At 33.1% G+C, this 19,572-nt stretch overlaps 4 protein-coding genes across 5 annotated transcripts; 2 read left to right on the top strand and 2 right to left on the bottom strand.

Moving 5' to 3' along the window:
• Positions 1-636: 636 nt before the first annotated feature.
• LOC114184199 (Tetratricopeptide repeat (TPR)-like superfamily protein) lies at positions 637-3,675 on the bottom strand. Its single transcript, XM_028071475.2, has one exon. It carries the CDS (start codon positions 3,488-3,490, stop codon positions 860-862), a length of 2,631 nt encoding a protein of 876 aa, XP_027927276.1. The 5' UTR covers positions 3,491-3,675; the 3' UTR covers positions 637-859.
• Positions 3,676-5,717: 2,042 nt separating this feature from the next.
• HIRA (histone chaperone HIRA-like protein) lies at positions 5,718-12,700 on the top strand. 2 transcript variants are annotated; one of them, XM_028072291.2, is made up of 11 exons: positions 5,718-5,866; positions 6,390-6,561; positions 7,284-7,559; positions 7,766-8,017; positions 8,093-8,490; positions 8,626-9,637; positions 10,365-10,575; positions 10,755-10,995; positions 11,382-11,504; positions 11,844-11,961; positions 12,099-12,700. In XM_028072291.2, the coding sequence occupies exons 2-11, from the start codon at positions 6,454-6,456 to the stop codon at positions 12,441-12,443; spliced, it is 3,084 nt and encodes a 1,027-aa protein (XP_027928092.2). In that variant the 5' UTR covers positions 5,718-5,866; positions 6,390-6,453; the 3' UTR covers positions 12,444-12,700. The 2 variants fall into 2 exon arrangements, with proteins under 2 accessions (XP_027928092.2, XP_027928095.2); XM_028072294.2 differs by lacking the exons at positions 5,718-5,866; positions 6,390-6,561 and having other exon boundaries at positions 7,331-7,559; positions 7,763-8,017.
• Positions 12,701-15,399: 2,699 nt separating this feature from the next.
• On the bottom strand, positions 15,400-16,665 carry LOC114185738 (uncharacterized). The gene is made up of 2 exons (XM_028073623.2): positions 16,588-16,665; positions 15,400-16,379 (listed from the first exon to the last, which is right to left on the bottom strand). The coding sequence occupies exon 2, from the start codon at positions 16,371-16,373 to the stop codon at positions 15,570-15,572; it is 804 nt and encodes a 267-aa protein (XP_027929424.2). The 5' UTR covers positions 16,374-16,379; positions 16,588-16,665; the 3' UTR covers positions 15,400-15,569.
• LOC114184751 (uncharacterized) lies at positions 16,372-18,419 on the top strand. The gene is made up of 5 exons (XM_085673489.1): positions 16,372-16,381; positions 16,874-16,947; positions 17,141-17,259; positions 17,851-17,934; positions 18,071-18,419. Exons 1-5 carry the CDS (start codon positions 16,372-16,374, stop codon positions 18,123-18,125), a joined length of 342 nt encoding a protein of 113 aa, XP_085529615.1. The 3' UTR covers positions 18,126-18,419.
• The last annotated feature ends 1,153 nt before the right edge of the window (positions 18,420-19,572 follow it).

A 19,572-nucleotide genomic window follows, 5' to 3' on the forward strand; every position in this document is an offset into this window, starting at 1 on the left:
GACATGGGCAAGTGAGTTTCACTCATTAAATGTTCGATGAAATTTATGCAATCAAATGGTTTAGACGAGACATGCTTGAATTTTGTTCAAAGCTTTAGAGAGTCTGGCTCCCTGATGTTTAACTTTTTTTTCCTACAAATTTTGGCATTTCGGGATATAATATGTTGTTGATAGAAATTAACAAATGGTTCGAAAGATTAAAGTGCATTGGGATCAGACTAAGGTTATGAACATGCATTTACAAAATTCGTTTTATGAGTATCAGAACTAATGATATGATTTATTTAGCATTTATTATTTATAATAGTTAGATGAATAGTCCCATTTTGTTTATATTTAGCATGTTTTTCAAACTAATTTAAATATTGAACTATAAACACTTGAAATGAATCTTGAAGAAGGTTTTAGCAAATATACAATTTTAAACATCTTTAAAATTAAATTCTAACTCATTTATGGTGTGATTTTTACATATGATTGTCTTTTATTGGTTCAGGAAGGAAACGCATGCATACCCTCTTAAACTTTAGGATATCTAAGCAATCGCATTTTAAACTTTGATTTCTGTAATGTTTAGAAAGTGATCATAAGAAATAGGTTTTCCCATAATAGTATCTGCAATGGGCGATCCAAGAGTGGAAAACCAATATCATCATACTCATTGCCATAATCTACCTCAAATGTATCCACAAAAATAGTCACGTGTGGATTTCAATTCCAACACTCTTTCCTTAAAGCTGCCATCAGAATTTATGCCTTAGAGAGGCTTCATGGATTCAAATTCTCTGGAAAACAAAGGTCTGATCAACCAAATCAACCAAAGAATCTTCGAAACAAATAAAACATATTAGCCCAAACATCACCAATAGTCCCCACATGAGCACAAACCCTCTTTAAAGTGGTGAAATCGGTTTGAATCTCTAACAACAATATATCTCTGTTCAATGAGTGACACTAACTTAATAAAGCTGTGGCAATCTCCACAAACTCTAAGATTCTTCACAATCTGAAGGGGAATTCCAGGAACTGTAGCTATTAAGCCAAAGGCAATGGCAAGCCTTTCACTATGATGAGAAAGAATCGTTTCTTTTTGTTCATCTTCAATATCATGAAACACATAATTTGTATCGGGCTGATAACCAGCATCCCTCAACCGGGTATTTAACTCCGAAAGTTTTGAGTAAATATGATCTGACAAAGGATGCGACAAATCACCGGCCAAGAATGAGTAAGTCTTGTTTTTCACCTCAATCCAACTGTACCCAGGTTCTTTTTTCACTTTTCTCTTATCCATTAGTTTTCTCACATTCACTTTCTCTTGCCAGTTTCCTGCTGCAGCATACATATTTGATAATAGGACATATGCAGCTGAGTCTTCTGGTTCGAGTGCAATAATTTTTTCAGCTGCAAGTTTCCCCAGCTCTATATTGTGGTGTACTCGAGAAGCTGCCAAAACAATGCGCCACACGGTTGCAGCTGGTGAAAATGGCATCCCATTTATGATATCCATGGCTTTTTCCATCATTCCTGCTCTGCTATATAGGTCAATCATGCAGGAGTAGTGCTCCATTGTTGGATTAACGTGATGATCATTGATCATTGCATTGAAGTAGTTTTGACCTTTTTCCACTAAGCCAGCATGAGTGCAGGCAGAAATGACACCAATGAATGTTATAGCATCCACTTGCAATTTTTGTTTTTGCATCTCCTCAAATACCTCTAATGCTTTCTTTGCCTGGCCATGCTGTGCATATCCAGAGATCATCGAGTTCCATGAAACCAAGTCCCTCTCCTTCTGCCTTTTGAAAACTTCATGTGCACTATCAATGTTGCCTCTCTTTGCATACATGGTAACAAGGGAACTACTTACACACAGAGCATTATGCAATCTCAGTTTAATTGCATATGCATGGAATTGTTTTCCTTGCTCTACTGATGCCGTTGGAGCTGTACAGGCGTTAATGATGCTGCAAAAGGTGAATTCATTTGGTTTAATCCCCTCCTTTGTTAATTGGTGGAAGATTTTAGCAGCTTCTTCAGTTTCTCCTCCTTGGGCATATCCCGCTAGCATTGCAGACCAAGCTATTACGTCCTTCACTTCAATTAGTTCAAAAACTTTAACAGCATCATCAATAATTCCTATCTTAACATAAGCATCTAAAAGTGCAGTTCCCACCGAAGACGACTTCTCATAGTTAGTTTTGATGACTTCCGCATGTATTTCAGAAATGAAAGCAACATGTTGCACGGTAAGGATGGCAGAATAAGTGAAATGATTTGGTTTAACACCTTCACCCCTCATTTGAGAAAACAAATTCACAGCTTGATCAGTGCCCCCATTCTGCAGGTAACCACTGATCATCGCAGTCCATGAAACCACACTTTGAACCCCGTCCATCAAGGAGAATAAACTGAAGGCATCATCCATTTCCTTGCACTTAGTTAACGCTACCATGAGTGTTGTTAGGATCTTTTGGTGAGCGGAAAACCCACTCTTAAGAGTCTTACAGTGCAGCACTCTTAACAAACCTAATTCTTTAAGGTTGGCACATGACTTGATAACAGATGCAAATGTCGCGCTTGTTGGTTTAGCCCCTGCAAGTTGCATTTTGTTAAATACTTCAAAAGCTTCCAAATCTTGTCCATTTATCACATGTCCAGCAATCATGCTATTCCAAGAAACTGAATCCTTGTTCTCCATGCCATAAAAAATAGCTCTGGCACCTCTTAACATCCCTGACTTTGAAAGCATACTGATTAGCGAGTTGCACACGAGTTTTTCTGCCTCAAAACCGAGCTTTACAACCATGGCATGAGTTTGCATTCCTACAGCAACCACGCTCAGCTTGGCCAAAGCTGGAATTACAGTAGAAACAGTATAATAGTTAGGCCTGTATCCCTCAACTTGCATCTGACAAAACAATTCCCACACCTGATCATTAAACCCATTCAATGAATAACCTGTGAGCAAGGAATTCCAAGACACCACATTCTTGTCACCCATTTCATCAAAAACCCTCCTCCCATCTCTAACATTTCCAGTTTTCATGTACATATCAACAACAGAGTTTCCAACGCTAACATGGTGCACAAATCCACATTTCACACACTGACAATGCACTAGTTCACCGACAGTCCCATCAGAGGAACCTGCACAATGATCCAAAACATAGCACATGCTTAACTCATCAGGGGATAAACCAGAACGGCAAATAGAGACAAAGTGGTGGAGGGCTTCTTGGGATTGTTCATTGCTAAAGGAACCAAAGGGCAGCCGGTTAGGTTGTTTGAGGTCTCTAATGGGACTTTGATCGAACAGTTGTTGTGCAATGGGAGGGTCAGTGTCCCTTAAAAGGGTCTTTGAATTTAAGGCAACAGCATGGGATTGCAGAAGAGGGTTGGAGTGGCAGTGAAATTGGTAACGTCCAAGTCTGAGAATTGGGTTGGTTGAAGTGTTCGAGAATGTCCTTAAAGTTGTATTCAAAGTCATTTCTGGTGGAAAATTTTTACTCTAAAGATGGTGACTTTTTAGAAGGGTTTTGTTTGTTTCATATTTTTAAGCAGTGTTAGGTACAATGATGCTACGAACACCATTATAATGGCTATGGTTTCTGTTGTTGTTGGGTTCTTTAGTAAGAAGCGAAACAGTGACATGTGAACTGATACTAAGAAGAAGCCCACGTGTGACTGTAATGTCATGTTCACAACTTCAAAATTTAAAACTATCTTCAATTGTAATATTTATTCAAATATTTAATTTGATAAATACAGCTAAATTCACATTTTTATATAATAACGTAGAAGTGGCTAAAATAAAAAAACATTTCAAAATAACATGTTTCCATAGTTTAAATTTTAAAAAATTATAATGGTAAAATAACTAATATTCAAAATAAGAATATAAATCCATAAATAAATATAAATTAACGAGACTGGGTCAATTCAGTAAAACAGATAATTAATTAAATACCGAAAGGCTTGAGTGTCTTTCCAAATTTTATGCTTGTTATAATGAATAAGTAAATAATGTTTATAAAAAATCAACAATAAAATAATAAATAAACATATTAATATTAGAAATAAAAATAATTAAAATGACGATGCTTAAAATTATAAATAAGTAATAGTACTATAATTTTAAAATTAAATAAACTAAAATAATATTATTTTATACTATTTTCCTTTTATTTCTCTCTCATGAAATATGATTTATTTTCAATATATTTTAGGAGTGCAGTTAGGGTCAGGCCCGTCGGACTGACCCGTAGACCCGCGAAAAAAAACGCGGGACGGGCTAGAGTAGTGAGCCCGTAGGTCTGCAATGGCCCGACTCGCATAAGCTTGCAGTTTGCGCGGATCGGTCCGCAAGCTCGCATAATTTTTTTTAAAAAAAATAAAAGAAATTGCACTTATGTATATATATATATTTTTTTTATGACTATTGTATTAACGTTTCAAATTCTTGTATAACTGGAAAAGACAAGTATTATGTATTTTTTAATGTGCTAAAATTTAAAGAATACATTGTGTATGTCATAATATGAATATGATAACAATGTTGAACTATCAATTTATCATCTAATTTCCCAAAGTCTTTACTTAATTTTGTAAACTTCTTAAAGTTTTACAATTTTTAAACATTGAAAGTTTATCATAAAAATAAAAAAAATAAAAAATAGTTAAAAAAAATGGACCAGCTCGCAAGCTCGTAGACCAAAGAATATGCAGAACAGATCAGTATTTACAGCCCGCATAAAATGTGCGAAACGGGATAAACCAACTCACACAACACGAATTTTATGCGGGTCAGACCAGCCTCCATTGGCACCCCTAATATATTTCAGTGCCATCAAATAACTTCTTATTCTATTAATTTATTGTTCTTACCAAATGTACCCTTGTACCAAACCTAAGTGGTCCTCCATTTTCTTTAATTTATTCTCAACTTGGTTATTATAAAAAAGACATTTTCTTTTAAAAAAATGCTATAAACCAATATATGTCACGGGACCCAAAGTATTATAGCTATATTTTAATTTATATAGAAACAAAAGGTCCTATTTTCTCATATTTTGAAACAGATTCTAATTTTGTATATTAGTTTTTTAATTTATTATTTATATATAAATTAATTTTAATATTTTGTAGTGACTAAACTTGTTTAGAAAAATTAAACTTAATGTGTATTGAAAGTGAATTTAAATTATATTTTAGATTATTCATTTTAATTTGACTTAATATTCATATTCTATTTTATACTTTCTTAACAACTAAAAATAAAAAATGATTTTAAATTTAATCAACATATCTACACTTCTATACTATTATATTCTTAATACGTAATTATTTTAAATTTAAATAATAATCTTGCAAATTTTATCTTTTATGTGATTGATTTTTAAAATTTAATCAGTTTTTATTTGATGTTTTTTAATTTAATAATTTTTTTAAACTAAAATAACTATTTATAATAAAACGTCTATAAAATAAAAAAAATATTTTTTTATTATAATAAATATTTATGCTGATATCAATTTAATGTTATATTATTTTATTATTGATAAATTTATATATCATTAACATATCAGAAAATTTTATTAACATATAACCTTATTTAGTGTATGGGTTTATCAATTTTAAATAGGTTAAATTCTTCCCCCAACAAGTAAATATTAAACTAAAACCCGACACTGCAAAGAAACATCACATCACACATATTTATTTTGAAAAAAACCAATGTTATACAATTTCTGTGTATTTGTTTCTGCTTGAATAATTGTATGTATACTTTCTTGCTTCTTAGTGCTACTAACCAGTGGGAATCTGCACATTGAAGGTTAGAGAATTTGAAAGCCTCACTCATAAAGTAAGTTAACCATTTATTTCCACCACTATACCATTTTCTCTTTCAATCTCTGTTATGCTGCTGCTTCTTTTTTATTATTATTATCCTTTAAAAAAATTATCTTTTTATTTTTTAGTCATTCGAATTTTAGCTAGATTTGACCGTTAAGGAGGAAGTTAACCTTCGATCTTCTCCACGACCAACATCTTCACCTTTTAGGGTTTTTGTCCATTTATCCCCAAGCTTAGGCCCTTGTTGTCCCTTTAGCTTTTTATTTTTATTTTTTAAATTCGAAAGAAGATTCTTTTTTTTTCTTCTTGGGTGCTCTTCAATTTAGGATTTTCACCCTTTGAGGAAAATTGCAAAACCCTTAAAGTCGGTACATGTTAAATTTTTTTTTTTTTTTTTTTTTTACTGTCTCGGTTTCACTGTACTTTGGGGGATTCAGAACCAGGAATTTGCGAGTTTTGGGCGTAGTGGGTGAAATTCTCTTCTCATTTCGCTGTCCCCAAATTCAAGCTTCTTTCTTCCTTTGAATTTCCAGCGAGCAGAGTGGAAGAAAGATCGTGTCTTTTTTGTGAAAGAAGAAAATTTATTTCTTGGGGAAGATGATAGCCGAGAAACCTAGTTGGGTTAGGCATGAAGGCATGCAAATTTTCTCCATTGATGTTCAACCCGGAGGGCTCAGGTTTGCTACTGGTGGTGGTGACCACAAGGTAAGGAATTTTTACTGTCTTTAAGGTTCAATTGTGGATAATTTTGAATTTTGGATGTTCAGTTACATGGTATTCTGGGAAATGACTTCCCATTTTTATTTTAAGATTTTAAACTTATCAATACCGTAATTTTGAATATGGGATTTTTTTATTGTTCTTTCTTTTCACTAGATACAGAGGAATATTGCCTTATTTATATTTTCCATTAATAGACATCACTGATCAAAATTTCTAATGAAGTATAGAAATTGTTAAATATTTTTCTTCATTCAAGGTAAATTGCACTTCTTGTTTACTTTCTGGTTAACGACTGGTTCTTAAGGAAGAGAGTATCTTTTGTCTCATATTTCAGACACAACTTTGCTCTTGAAACCAAGTTTTCTTGGTGCACTTTGGTGAACTCTTTTTTCGTTAAAAAAGTAAGAAATACTAAAGATCTAACATTAGTAAGGTGCCTAGTGTCAGGTTTAGGTACACATCTAAGTAGTATGTCATGTGCAGTAGTTGTGCTACAATTTATTGATTTTCTTCACTTGTTTTGTTTTCATAAGTTTCCTGTCTTCCTTAGTAATGATCTCACTTTATGTTGGAGAATACTAGTTGTATTCTGACCTTCAGGGCAGGACTACATTGGGTCCTTTTTGCAACTTTAATTTCTTAATCTGTTTTAAGCACCTGAATTAATTTTCACATAATTACATTCTCAACAATGTACTATGCAGGTTCGAATATGGAATATGAAGTCTGTTAGTACTGACATAGAAAATGATGCCTCTTCTCAAAGGCTTCTTGCAACCCTGCGGGATCACTTTGGATCTGTCAACTGTGTTAGGTGGGCAAAACATGGAAGGTTTGTTGCATCAGGGTCTGATGATCAGGTTATATTAATTCATGAGAGAAAACCTGGTTCAGGAACCACTGAATTTGGCAGTGGAGAGCCCCCAGATATTGAAAACTGGAAAGTTGCAATGACTTTGAGAGGGCACACTGCAGATGTGGTAATGCTATTGCTTTTATTATTCAATCTCATCCTTTGCAAAAAATAGTTTCTTGTTTGAACCATTTAATTCCATTCTGCCATTTGCTCTCATATTTGAATGAATCAATTATCATCTAAATGGATAACTAGCTGCTTGTTCAAAAGCTTTTTGCATTTTCAATGATCATCATTAACTTGGGATCTATTTCTCCGTGCTTAAAGTAGGTGGATCTTAATTGGTCTCCTGATGATTCTGCATTGGCTAGTGGGAGTTTGGACAACACTATCCACGTATGGAATATGAGCAATGGCATTTGCACTGCTGTTCTAAGGGGCCACTCTAGTCTAGTTAAGGGGGTTGCCTGGGATCCTATTGGCTCTTTTATAGCAAGTCAATCTGATGATAAAACTGTAATTATTTGGCGAACTAGTGATTGGAGTCTTGCCCATAGGACAGATGGTCACTGGGCAAAATCGGTAAGTTTCTTAATTTGAAAACTTTTCTTATGGAATAAGCAACTCTATTTCCTAATTAACATCTCTTCCTTTCAGCTTGGATCAACCTTTTTCAGGCGTCTTGGATGGTCACCTTGTGGTCATTTTATCACCACTACTCATGGTTTCCAGAAGCCAAGGCATTCTGCCCCAGTGCTGGAGAGAGGGGAATGGTCTGCAACGTTTGATTTTCTAGGACACAATGCTCCAATCATCGTGGTGAAGTTCAACCATTCTATGTTCCGAAGAAATTTGACCAATGCTCAGGAAATGAAATCTGTACCTGTTGGGTGGTCCAATGGCACTTCCAAGACTGGAAGCAAAGAGCCACAACCTTACAATGTTATTGCCATTGGAAGTCAGGACCGAACTATAACAGTTTGGACTACTGCAAGTCCTCGTCCTCTATTTGTGGCTAAGCATTTTTTTACTCAAAGTGTTGTGGATTTGTCCTGGTACTTCTCTTCATCTCTGGTTGTGGTTGACGTGATATGTGAATGTTGTATTTTTGCTTGATATTTATTTTGGTTTTATTTTATTTTTTGTGAGTAACTCCTCATTGCTGTTCTTTCTTTTCCCTTTTCAAATAGGAGCCCTGATGGATATTCACTTTTTGCATGTTCCTTGGATGGGTCCGTGGCTACATTTCATTTTGAGGTAAAGGAACTTGGTCAGAGATTAGGTGATGCTGAGCTAGACGAGTTGAAGAGAAGTCGTTATGGTGATGTGAAGGGTCGTAAAGCAAACTTAGCTGAAAGTCCAGCACAGTTACTGTTAGAAGCTGCTTCTGCCAAGCTAACAACTAGCAAAAAAGTGGTTTCAGATGTTCAGCAAAACCAAATTAAGGCAAAGGCTTATGCTGATGCGGGAGTTACTACAAAGAACGCTGAACCTCAAAATGATGATAGTAAGAAGAGCGTAGGTCCAGTTGGTGATGCATCAAACAAAGTTACAACCTCTGGCCGGATTTCTAGTCCTGTTAAGCAAAGAGAATATAGACGACCTGATGGGCGTAAAAGAATTATTCCAGAAGCAGTTGGAGTACCTGTTCAACAGGAAAACATTTCAGGTGCAGTTCAGCAATCACTTGATTTTCCTGCAGTGTCTTCGGATCACAGAAAGGATACTGACCGAATTGTTTCCAATGATGATGGTGTAAGAGTAAGTACATTGGGAGCAGCACATGGGAGAAATACTGATTTGAAAGAGCGCTCAGGGGTTACTTCTAAGACCACAATTTCTGAGAGCCTAGTGATTGAGAAGGTTCCAGCTTCTACTGGTGACGGAAGTGTCAATGTTGACCAGTCGGCCAATTTGATGACTTCCAGTTCTTCAGCTGCTTGTAGTGGTACACTTTCCATTAGAGTATTTGACAAGAAAAGCGGAGAAGATTCTTCACCTATTCTTTTGGAAGCACGGTCAAGAGAACATGCTGTAAATGACATCGTGGGGCTGGGAAATACATCTATGATGAAAGAAACAGAAATTGTGTGCTCGAAGGGGTCTCAGATACTATGGTCTGATTGGATATCAGAAAAAGTTACTGTTTTAGCTGGCAATGGAAATTTTTGGGCCGTTGGGTGTGAAGATGGATGTCTACTGGTAAATTGCTTTTCTGCATGTATATGCATGGTTTTCTTTAAATGCTAAATTTTTGTTAACATTTCTTATATGTTGCGATTTGGTTTATGACTGATGTCGAGCTCTGGTAGTCGTACCCCAGATCCTTTACAATAATTTCTCTTGGTATTATTGAACTTAGTTGTGTTTTCTTTATAATACCCTCATGTTTTAATATATTAAAGATTTGTCTCTTCTATGCCTTCGAGGGTTTTCATGACATGTTTTATAGTATCTTGGTAGCATCTCTTACGCATCAATTAAGTCCGTTCAAGTTGTTAATGTGTGTGTTCCTTGCATGCATACCACTGACATAAACTTAAATATTTTAGTTGTATGATTTAAATTGATTAGGAAAGTTGCTTACACCTATAATATCCCGTATTACAAGACATTGAGGTTGAAAACAATAAACTAGTTGAATGCAAGAGAGATATCTGTCAACATTTGACTGTAAATTTGTATCTCAAGTTGTGTGTTCCCTATCCCTTTACTCCCATTATCTTTTAGTATTCTGATTTCAGAAAAAGTATTGTCGAGTTACTATTCTGATAAGTGCTTAAGTACCTTGGGACTAGTGCTAATTTGTATGCAGTGAGATGTATTCTTAAGCTTGTAAAATTATGGGCTTAGTGTATTATTTTAGCGCTTGTGCAAGCTGTAATGCTGTAGAAATCTCTAATTTTTTTTTTCTTTGGCTTCCGAAAAGATTTACACAAAGGGTGGTAGACGAGCAATGCCTACCATGATGATGGGTTCTGCAGCAACATTTATAGACTGTGACGAACGCTGGACATTACTGCTGGTGACAAGGGATGGATCCTTGTACTTATGGGATTTATTCAACAGAACCTGTCTTCTTCAACATTCATTGGCTTCTCTGGTATCTTCAAGTCCTAACTCATCTGCTAAAGATGCAGGTACCATATACTATCTTCTTTTGTTTGATATTGGAGATGCTTGGTCTTTAACTACGGCCACTGTCTGACAGCTTATTTATATTTTCCTTGTACGAGGACAACTTGCCCCGGTTTTCCAACAATTTTTGTATTTTTTTCAGCGGCTCTATGTTGTCTTAAAATTTACCATTTCTTTTCAGGAACCATTAAAGTTATATCTGTTAAACTATCAAAATCGGGTTCCCCTCTGGTAGTGTTGGCCACTCGTCATGCTTTCTTATTTGATATGAATGTCAAGTGTTGGCTGAGGGTTGCAGATGATTGCTTTCCTGCATCAAATTTTTCCAGCTCTTGGAGTTTGGGTTCAATTCAAAGTGGCGAGCTGGCAGCATTGCAGGTTGATCTTAGAAAATATCTGGCCCGGAAGCCAGGTTGGACTAGGTATGTAGTCAAATATTTACCCCATAACGATCATTTGATGATGAACATTTTTCACATTCAAGCCTCTTTGTTCTTTTCTCCCATGGCCTAACCATCTTGGTCAAATTTTTGTCATCTTATCTTTTGAAGGTGTGACTTAAACTTTTTCTTGGATACATTTGTTTCACATCATCTTATATAATATGCATTTATAATGAAAGATGCCAGTGAGAAATACTGTGGCAGCATTTTCATTGCAGAATCCCCATCTGTCATATTCTACCCTGTCTTCAATGGACTGTTTTTCATTCTAACAGATCATAAAATTGAAAAACCCCTTTCCCCTTTTGTTAGAATTGTGATGTTTTTTAAAAGAGCACTTTCTGATGATGACTACCATGATACAGAATTACTGATGATGGAGTACAGACACGTGCTCATTTGGAAACTCAATTGGCTTCTTCCTTGGCTTTGGGGTCCCCCAATGAATATCGTCAATGCCTTTTAGCATACGTACGCTTTCTTGCAAGGTGCTATTCTTCTCCCTTTTCTTTGAGATATCCTTCAAATACAAGTTCATCACTTCATTGACCTTACATAAAACATGCACAATGCTTGTATACACTTTCAGCTTTTGCCGAACTATCTAGTTTGTATGACAACTATTCTTATGATGAACGGAATGCAACTCCTTTAACTATCTTCAAGATTTTTCTTTTATTAAGAAGGTGGCATATATATTATTTATACATGGAAATGTATGTCTTAAATCTTAATTTTAATTCTTGTGATTATATATGTTCATATATATTATTCTGTTGTCTTTGTCATTTTGGACAAGTTCAGACTAAATTATGAAACTATTGCAGAGAAGCAGACGAATCTCGTTTACGAGAAGTCTGTGAGAGTTTCCTTGGACCTCCAACAGGGATGTTTGGGGAAACATCTTCGGATTCAAAGAACTTAGCATGGGATCCTGTCGTGCTTGTAAGCTTTTCCTTATCTACATCTCTTTTTTCTTGAATTATTAAAAGTAAGTCAAGTTGGAAATGGTAAAACAGTACAGAAGGTAACATGAACATGATCTTCTCAGTTTCTCAAATGTTCTTGCTGAATCTTTGCAGGGAATGAGGAAGCACAAACTCCTTAGGGAAGACATTCTTCCATCCATGGCATCAAACAGAAAAGTCCAAAGATTGCTGAATGAGTTCATGGATCTTTTATCCGAATACGATATCAGTGATGCAAATCAAGAGCAAACAAACCGCACAGTGCCGAGTTCATCTCCACCAGCAACCAATCCAGTTGAGGTAAGTTCTGTAGCAACAACACTTCAGGAGCACACTGCTCTACCAAAATTGGATCACAGTACCCATCTGGAAAAGGAGCAATTAGGTTTCCCTCCTACACTCACAATTGATGGCACTGCAGATACCCCTATGGCAGATCAAGCTAACAAGGATGCATAAGGGAAAGTGCTCAACTTGTGCATATAGAACACAGCATTAAGGTTAGAAGTGTTTCAACTAAGGATGTTTTGGTGGCATGGATGAAGCCAATTTCATGTTCTACTTTTATGATGCGTGTAGCTCTCTTTTAAGGTTGATCACACTAACACACACTCACAGAGGTATCATGAGTTATATGTTGTAACTTCTCTCATCGACTTGGACCTTCCTTCCTTGTATAATGTCTCAATTAAAGGAAATTAGAATTTAATTCTTTCTGGTTTGAGTTAACAAAACAAGGCTCTTTTCTTTATTGAACTCCAACGATATATTACTTCACATAAGAAAGATGAATCCCAAATGAAAAAGTCTTCATTTTGATGTCTTAATTCCGAAATATGTAAAGGAATTTGTTTTTCGTTTTGAAATGGTTCATTCAGAACGAAGGTTCTTCTTTTTCAAAAACCCATCGACTGTTTCATTCACGTTTGGATTTTTGTTTGCAAGTCTATGATTTGCCTTCATTAAAAAAAGGTTGTTTTAAACGAATCTTTCTCAACATTAGTTTATAAACAAGTTATTTTTTAGAAAGAAAATTAATTTTTTATTTGTGCATAAAGTAATTTAAATTAATGGACAATTTTTTTCCTAACAGGTTTTATGAAATAATAAGTAGTTTGGTCTCATTCGGAATAATTAATTAAGGATCTAAAATCGAAACTTTAATTTATAGAATTATACTATTTTAAGAATAAAAGCATTCAACCATAATTTATATACATCCTTCAACTTCAAAATTTCAACTATAATCAAAATTATTATTTTAGATTTAGTTTTAAATTTTGACCGAAGCACATATTGGTCTTGCAAACACACCTTTGTGGCTTCTATCATTTCACACATGTTTAAGAAAGCAAAACTAAGTTGAGCTTTCTTGAAATTTAGTTCATTTATACTTAAACTCTATTGTTTTAAAAGATACACTTTTCATAATAAGATTCAATTATCATTACACTTCCCTTTTTAAAGAAAGAAATCATTAAATTACACTTTTACTAAAGAAAGGTGAGTTTGACTTAAAAAAAAGACACATCTTAAAGTCTACTTCAAATCTCTAAAAATGTTAGACAAACTCGTTAAAAATAATTAACTTCACTAAATTCATTGAAAAAAAAAATTAATGAAACTTTACTCATTGGGTCATTGTGGTATAAGTTAGAAAAATATATAACTTTTGTAAGTGTCAAAAGTTAATTAGTTATATTATTATGTTATGAACCCGTTGAAGAATTAGAAATAATTATTTTGATGATGTAATTAATATTTACTCAAATAAGTATTATTATTTTTATGTTTTAATGATTGTGTTACACATTAGATTATATCCTAAGTAAATTGCATTAACTTATGTTTATTTAATTTCTGAACACTTGTATTTTTTTAAGAAACATTTAATCAATAAAAGAAAAATACATTCTTGATAAGCTTAAGCTTAAAATTGAGAAAATACTAAGGTTCACAGGTGATCAATTGTCTATCATAAATAAATAATGGATTATGTTTAAGATAGAACTATTATTTGAATGTTTTTCAAGTATTTCTTATATGTGACATTTTCCGACACAAATTCACTGCAAATTTTCTTACAGAAGATGAATTTAGGTAATTGTGAAAATAGAAATTTAAATTTATTCTGCAATGGTTTCCAATACCTTCCAATTCAAGCAAAACTTATCCAAACTTATTTTGCACGTCATTCAAAAAAGTCTTTATGTTAAACACGCACATACATATAAATTTGTGTATTTTGTTTTCATTTTATTTTTTTTAAATTACTGATTTGAAAATAAAACACTATGTCTATAACAAAAGTACATGGACTTAATTAACTTCAGATACAAAAAAACAAACCTAACACTTACTAATTATTATTGTGGTGAACATAAGAGAGCGGAGAAATAATTAATAAGTGCTGTTAAAAGGTTAATAATTAACAAGCCTGTAAATAATTCTAAACTCATCTTACTCTCATCATTAAAAAGTACGCGCAATTGTGTCTTAATATCTATATTTATTTGTCATCATTAAATCCCAATTATACTTACTTATTTCAAAAAATAGTTGTTATTAAATAATTAATTTTCTTAGGAAACACAAATCAGAAGGATTCCGGAACAAATAGGAAGGAAGTATTGGATAAAAAGGAAAAGTAATGACATATCAAAATAGATAACTTTATAAAGTCAAAATAAATCTAAGCATACAAAAATAGTGTTAATTATAAATAGTAATGAATTATTTCTGATAAAAAGATATAGGTGTGTTTCAAAAGATATTAATTTTGGTTTAAAAATAAAAAGAGAAGATTTTAAAAGTAATTTCGTATAGTTGATATTAAAATACAATCCCAACAAGTTCATGATGAAGGTCGGTATTAAAATTTAACCCTGATTATTGATATAAAATGTAAGTAAAAAGTAGTGATATAGAAAAAACATATCTAAATTTTGTCTCACATGAGAACCTCCATATCTTGTGGTAGCCATACCACAAAGTTCTCTCACATGAGAACCTCTAACTCTACCTGGCTATATAGTATGAGCCTCTTCTGAAATTAAAGATTATCCAAATATCTTTAATGGTAAAAATATTTAAAAAAATTTTTAGATTAGTAAAAAATATTATTTTATAAATTTTAATAACAATTTAAAAAAAAATAAACTATATTATATTAAATTATTATTATTATTTTTATAATAATTACTATTATTTGAAAATTTTATTATTTATTATTATATTTAATTACTATATATATTATGTATAAATCATGTGACTTTTAATCGTATAAACACAATAATGCAAATTCTTTACTTTTCCCTTTCATGAAAAATTTCACCAACCATACATTTTCAGGAATTTCACACAGAATTGTAACTGAAAAAACAAAATGCAGTACATTCACATGTTTATAAAGAAAAAAAAAAAAAGAAAACTTTATTCATGGTGACGTGGGTATAGGCCCTTGATCTACATACATTATACCGTACCCCCTACACATTATACCGTACCCCCTACACATTATACCGTACCCCCTACACATTATACCGTACCCCCTACACTGCCCCTACACATTATACCCGTTGAATCCTAAATACTACTTTTGTTAACCATCAACCTTGCATCCTTCCAGTATTTAACTAAGCAAGCAAATCTTTTATCCTCAATCTGTCTAATATCTCTTTTAAGAGCTTCAATATTTGCATTTAACTTGTTAATCTGCTCTACAGACGCCATATCTTCTGTTTCAAAAGCATGCGCCATTAAACCCATAGACCGGACATTGTTTCTACTTACACTGATAGGGTTAGGGTTAGGAGGAACAACCGGAGGAACAACCGGAGGAACAACCGGAGGAACAACCGGAGGATCAACCGGAGGAACAACCGGAGGATCAACCGGAGGATCAACAGGAGGATTAACAGGAGGATTAACCGGAGGATTAGGATTACGGTTAAGGTTAATCGTATTAGGGTTACCCAAAGGGTTACCCACACCAGCCGTATTAGGGTTAGGAGGAACAGCAGAAGGAACAGCAGGAGCAGCAGGAGGATTAACAGGGTTACCTACGTTAACCACAACACGGGTACTACCGCCGCCGCTACCGCCGCTGCCGCTTCTGGTATTGCGCATAAGGATACGAGCACTTCTTCTCAAGTTGTCAGATCCTTGGTGACCATGACCTCTCCGACGGCTCCTGCTGGATTCTGAGTGACACGGACGGGAACTTCTCCTGCTGGATTCTGAGTGAACCGGTCTCATATCAGTTCCACGAACGCGGCCTGGAGACTTGTCGATCTTATAGCAAGGAGCTAAAAGACCTCGGTAAGGACGAACATGATGCCTCATCATTCCTATCCTCGCCGGAAAAGCATCATACCGATACATCACCATGATGAACTGTAAACAAAGACAAAAAAAAATTTAAAATAAAAATACAAAAAAAAAAATAAAAAAAATGCATATATATATATATATATATATATATAAACTTAAATAACTATAAATATTAAAAAAGTAAATAATAAATACAAATATAAAAAATACAAAAAATGAAATACTACATAAATATAAAAACGAATATCAAAGAAACATATATTACACATGCCTAAAATTTGAAAAAAAATTATTGCTAAGAACTTTGGTTATTACTACTAAGTACCCAAAGCTAATTAAACAACGGAAATTAAGCCTTATATAAAATAAGCAGAGTCAGCTTCATGGATTCAAATAAACGATGTGGGACTAGAAATCAAAATGAAGAAATGAATTAAGGGATTAACTTCAACAAGGTTCAGCAATAGTGCAATATGTTAACGAGATCATTGTTTTTAATATTAGATGTTTGTCTATTCCAGTCTTCTTTTATCTGAACGTTTTATGAGCTTTTTCAGGCTTGCAAATCAATGACATTGAACCGTTTTGTCAAGACCAAATTGCTTTATATAAGGAATGTGCTGAACGAAGGGTGAGACCATTGTTATCATATATCATTTATGAATATCCGTTTATTTCTCTTCCTCCTTACTCCATCTCTTCCATTTTACCACTAAATCATATGTAATCTTCTTTGAATGATCTTTAATATGTGACAATTCAGTTTGTTAGATTATCTTCACCTTTACTCTTTTTTTTTTGGAAAAAAAATAAATAAACCACAGGATAAGGAGATACGGAAGCGACTTCAAGATAGTGAATTGAAGTTGGGTTTATCAATGCCTCTAGATGAAGCCAAGGGGAGGGCCTCTCAGCTTGAGGCAGAAGTTACATCATTGGAGAGGTATGTTCAAGTAGTCCTATATTGTGGTTTATTGTCTAGAATGTTTCTTTGATTTAATATATCCTAAAGGAGCATAAAGCAAGCTTTTAATAAATCGTTGAAGAATGATTTTTCCCAAGATTTCAAACTACGGAAACTCCAGCTTCTGTAGGCATGATTATCTTTTATAACTAACATTTATTTTAAGGAAGGTGCTGCTGTATCTTACTCTTTTAAAGATATTACTGTACTTATCCCAAAATTTATGATGGTAGAGAAGAATATTTGTTCTTATTTGAACTTCTAATATCTATTTAAAAAATAAATCAAAATCTAGGACTAAAGTACATAATTTATTTTATTGAAGTTGGTAGTGAATTTGCATAATATAAACTCTCTTTAGGCTCTAATAACTAGAAACTAAATTCATAAGGGCTCTTGGATTGCCTTATATACTTCTATTGGTTGACCTTATTTCCTCACTTTGACACTCAAACTTTTGATAATATTTTTTTTGTGTATTGGATATCGTGTGACATTTGGGTGTGTGAATGTGATGTTTAGAATTTTCAATCTGTAGAAATCTTATGTACCTTGGTTTCATATGTATAGGCGCCTAATTCTTGCTAGTGGAGTTGAGGGCATTGAAGGTTTCCGCCAAAGATGGAGCCTACATGGCCGCCTTACTGATTCCAAGTAAGGTTTATAATCCATAATTGTGTTTTTGTGACACGTCACTTGATTGCCAATATTTTTATCTTGTGTCCATACATGAAAAGCCTTTGTCATTTTTATCTTGTCCTTGATTTCTGGTAATGTAAAATTTATGCAGAAATAGGTTGCAGTTCTTAAAGCAGGGCATAGATAGCAGAAAAAATAAGGATTAGTCCATTGGAGAATCAACTACCAAAAATTGACTCTTGATGTGAAGATTGAACCGGCATGAGGATTGCACCATGTTTTGTTTGTCCTCCCAATACTTTAAAGTTTCAACTTTTCTAATACTCCAAGTGATAAATCAACCAAGAGTTTGGGATTTTAAGTCTGTATTCTGCATTTACACAGAGATCGACTGATAAAATATTGGATTTGACCATTGTTGTGTTTGCTAGGAGTGTTAATTAGTTGGATCAATTCGACCAACCTATGAATGTAAAACACATGAATTGAATTGGTTCAAATGGTTTAGAGCATTTGCAATCTACAAATCCTTTATATTTGAATAAAACAAATGGTATATTTTTTATTAATTATTATGCATCATGTTTTTGCTGGTCTAAGTTAATTAAGATACAAAAATTTTATATCTTCAAATGATAAAACAATGAGCTGAGTTTTTTTTTTTTAAAAAAAACATGCATTTTTTTTCTTTTTCTTAAGTGATAATTTGATATATTTGCATACAATTGAATTTAATTGATTGAATATGATTTAGTTTAGATATTTTAAAATCTAATTCATTGAAAATTAATTTATTTGAATATTAATTAATATTATTCAATACTAGTGGAAATACATGAGACATGCGTATTTTTTTATTGTAGATAATTGTTTTAATTTTAAAAAAAGTAATTAAATTTAGATAAATATTAATTTAAAAGAATAAAATGATAAAATAATTAAATTAACAGTCATTAAAAAAAGTGAAAATATAATTATTTAAATTTTACTTAAGGATAAAATTAGAAAGAAAGAAAAAGTGTATAAAAGAATGATATTAGCACATGACATCTCTTCATATATAATATATGTATTGAAGGTATCTTAAAATTATTTTAAAGTTATAAATGATGGTTGAGTAAACCTTTAATACTCTTTACTGGAGTTGAAGATATTTAATTTCTCAAATCATACATAGGGAACAATGTTATGTGCAAAACTTGTGTTTATATTTGAAAGAAAGTTGTCAAGTTATCAAAGGAAACATGTAAAATATCTATTAAGTTCTTACTTTAACTCAGTCATTTTAATTACTTCTATATACATATTACAAAAGATAACAAATTACAAAATAATAAGAAAATAAAAATAAGGTCAAAGAATTCATTACACACTTGGGAAGGTCTCTCTAGACATTTCCTCCAAAATATCATTATTTCTTAAATGTTGTCTTATACAAGGTATTCAAATATTCTAAAAATGTGGCATAGTCATGTTCTATTATTGTTAACAACGGATCAACAATCACATGTGGAATGGGCTTCTCCAAGGTCCAATTACCTTTCTTAAATTGTTTTTTGTTTGAGTTGTTGACAGAATCATCCAAAGAGGAAAGACAGATCATGAACCCATGGTCTGTAAATAAATAATGAAAGAAAGTATTTGATACAATGA

This window comes from Vigna unguiculata, chromosome 5, assembly GCF_037176805.1.
Source record: "Vigna unguiculata cultivar grain cowpea cultivar isolate G323 ecotype 2 chromosome 5, ASM3717680v1, whole genome shotgun sequence".
NCBI lineage: Eukaryota > Viridiplantae > Streptophyta > Magnoliopsida > Fabales > Fabaceae > Vigna > Vigna unguiculata.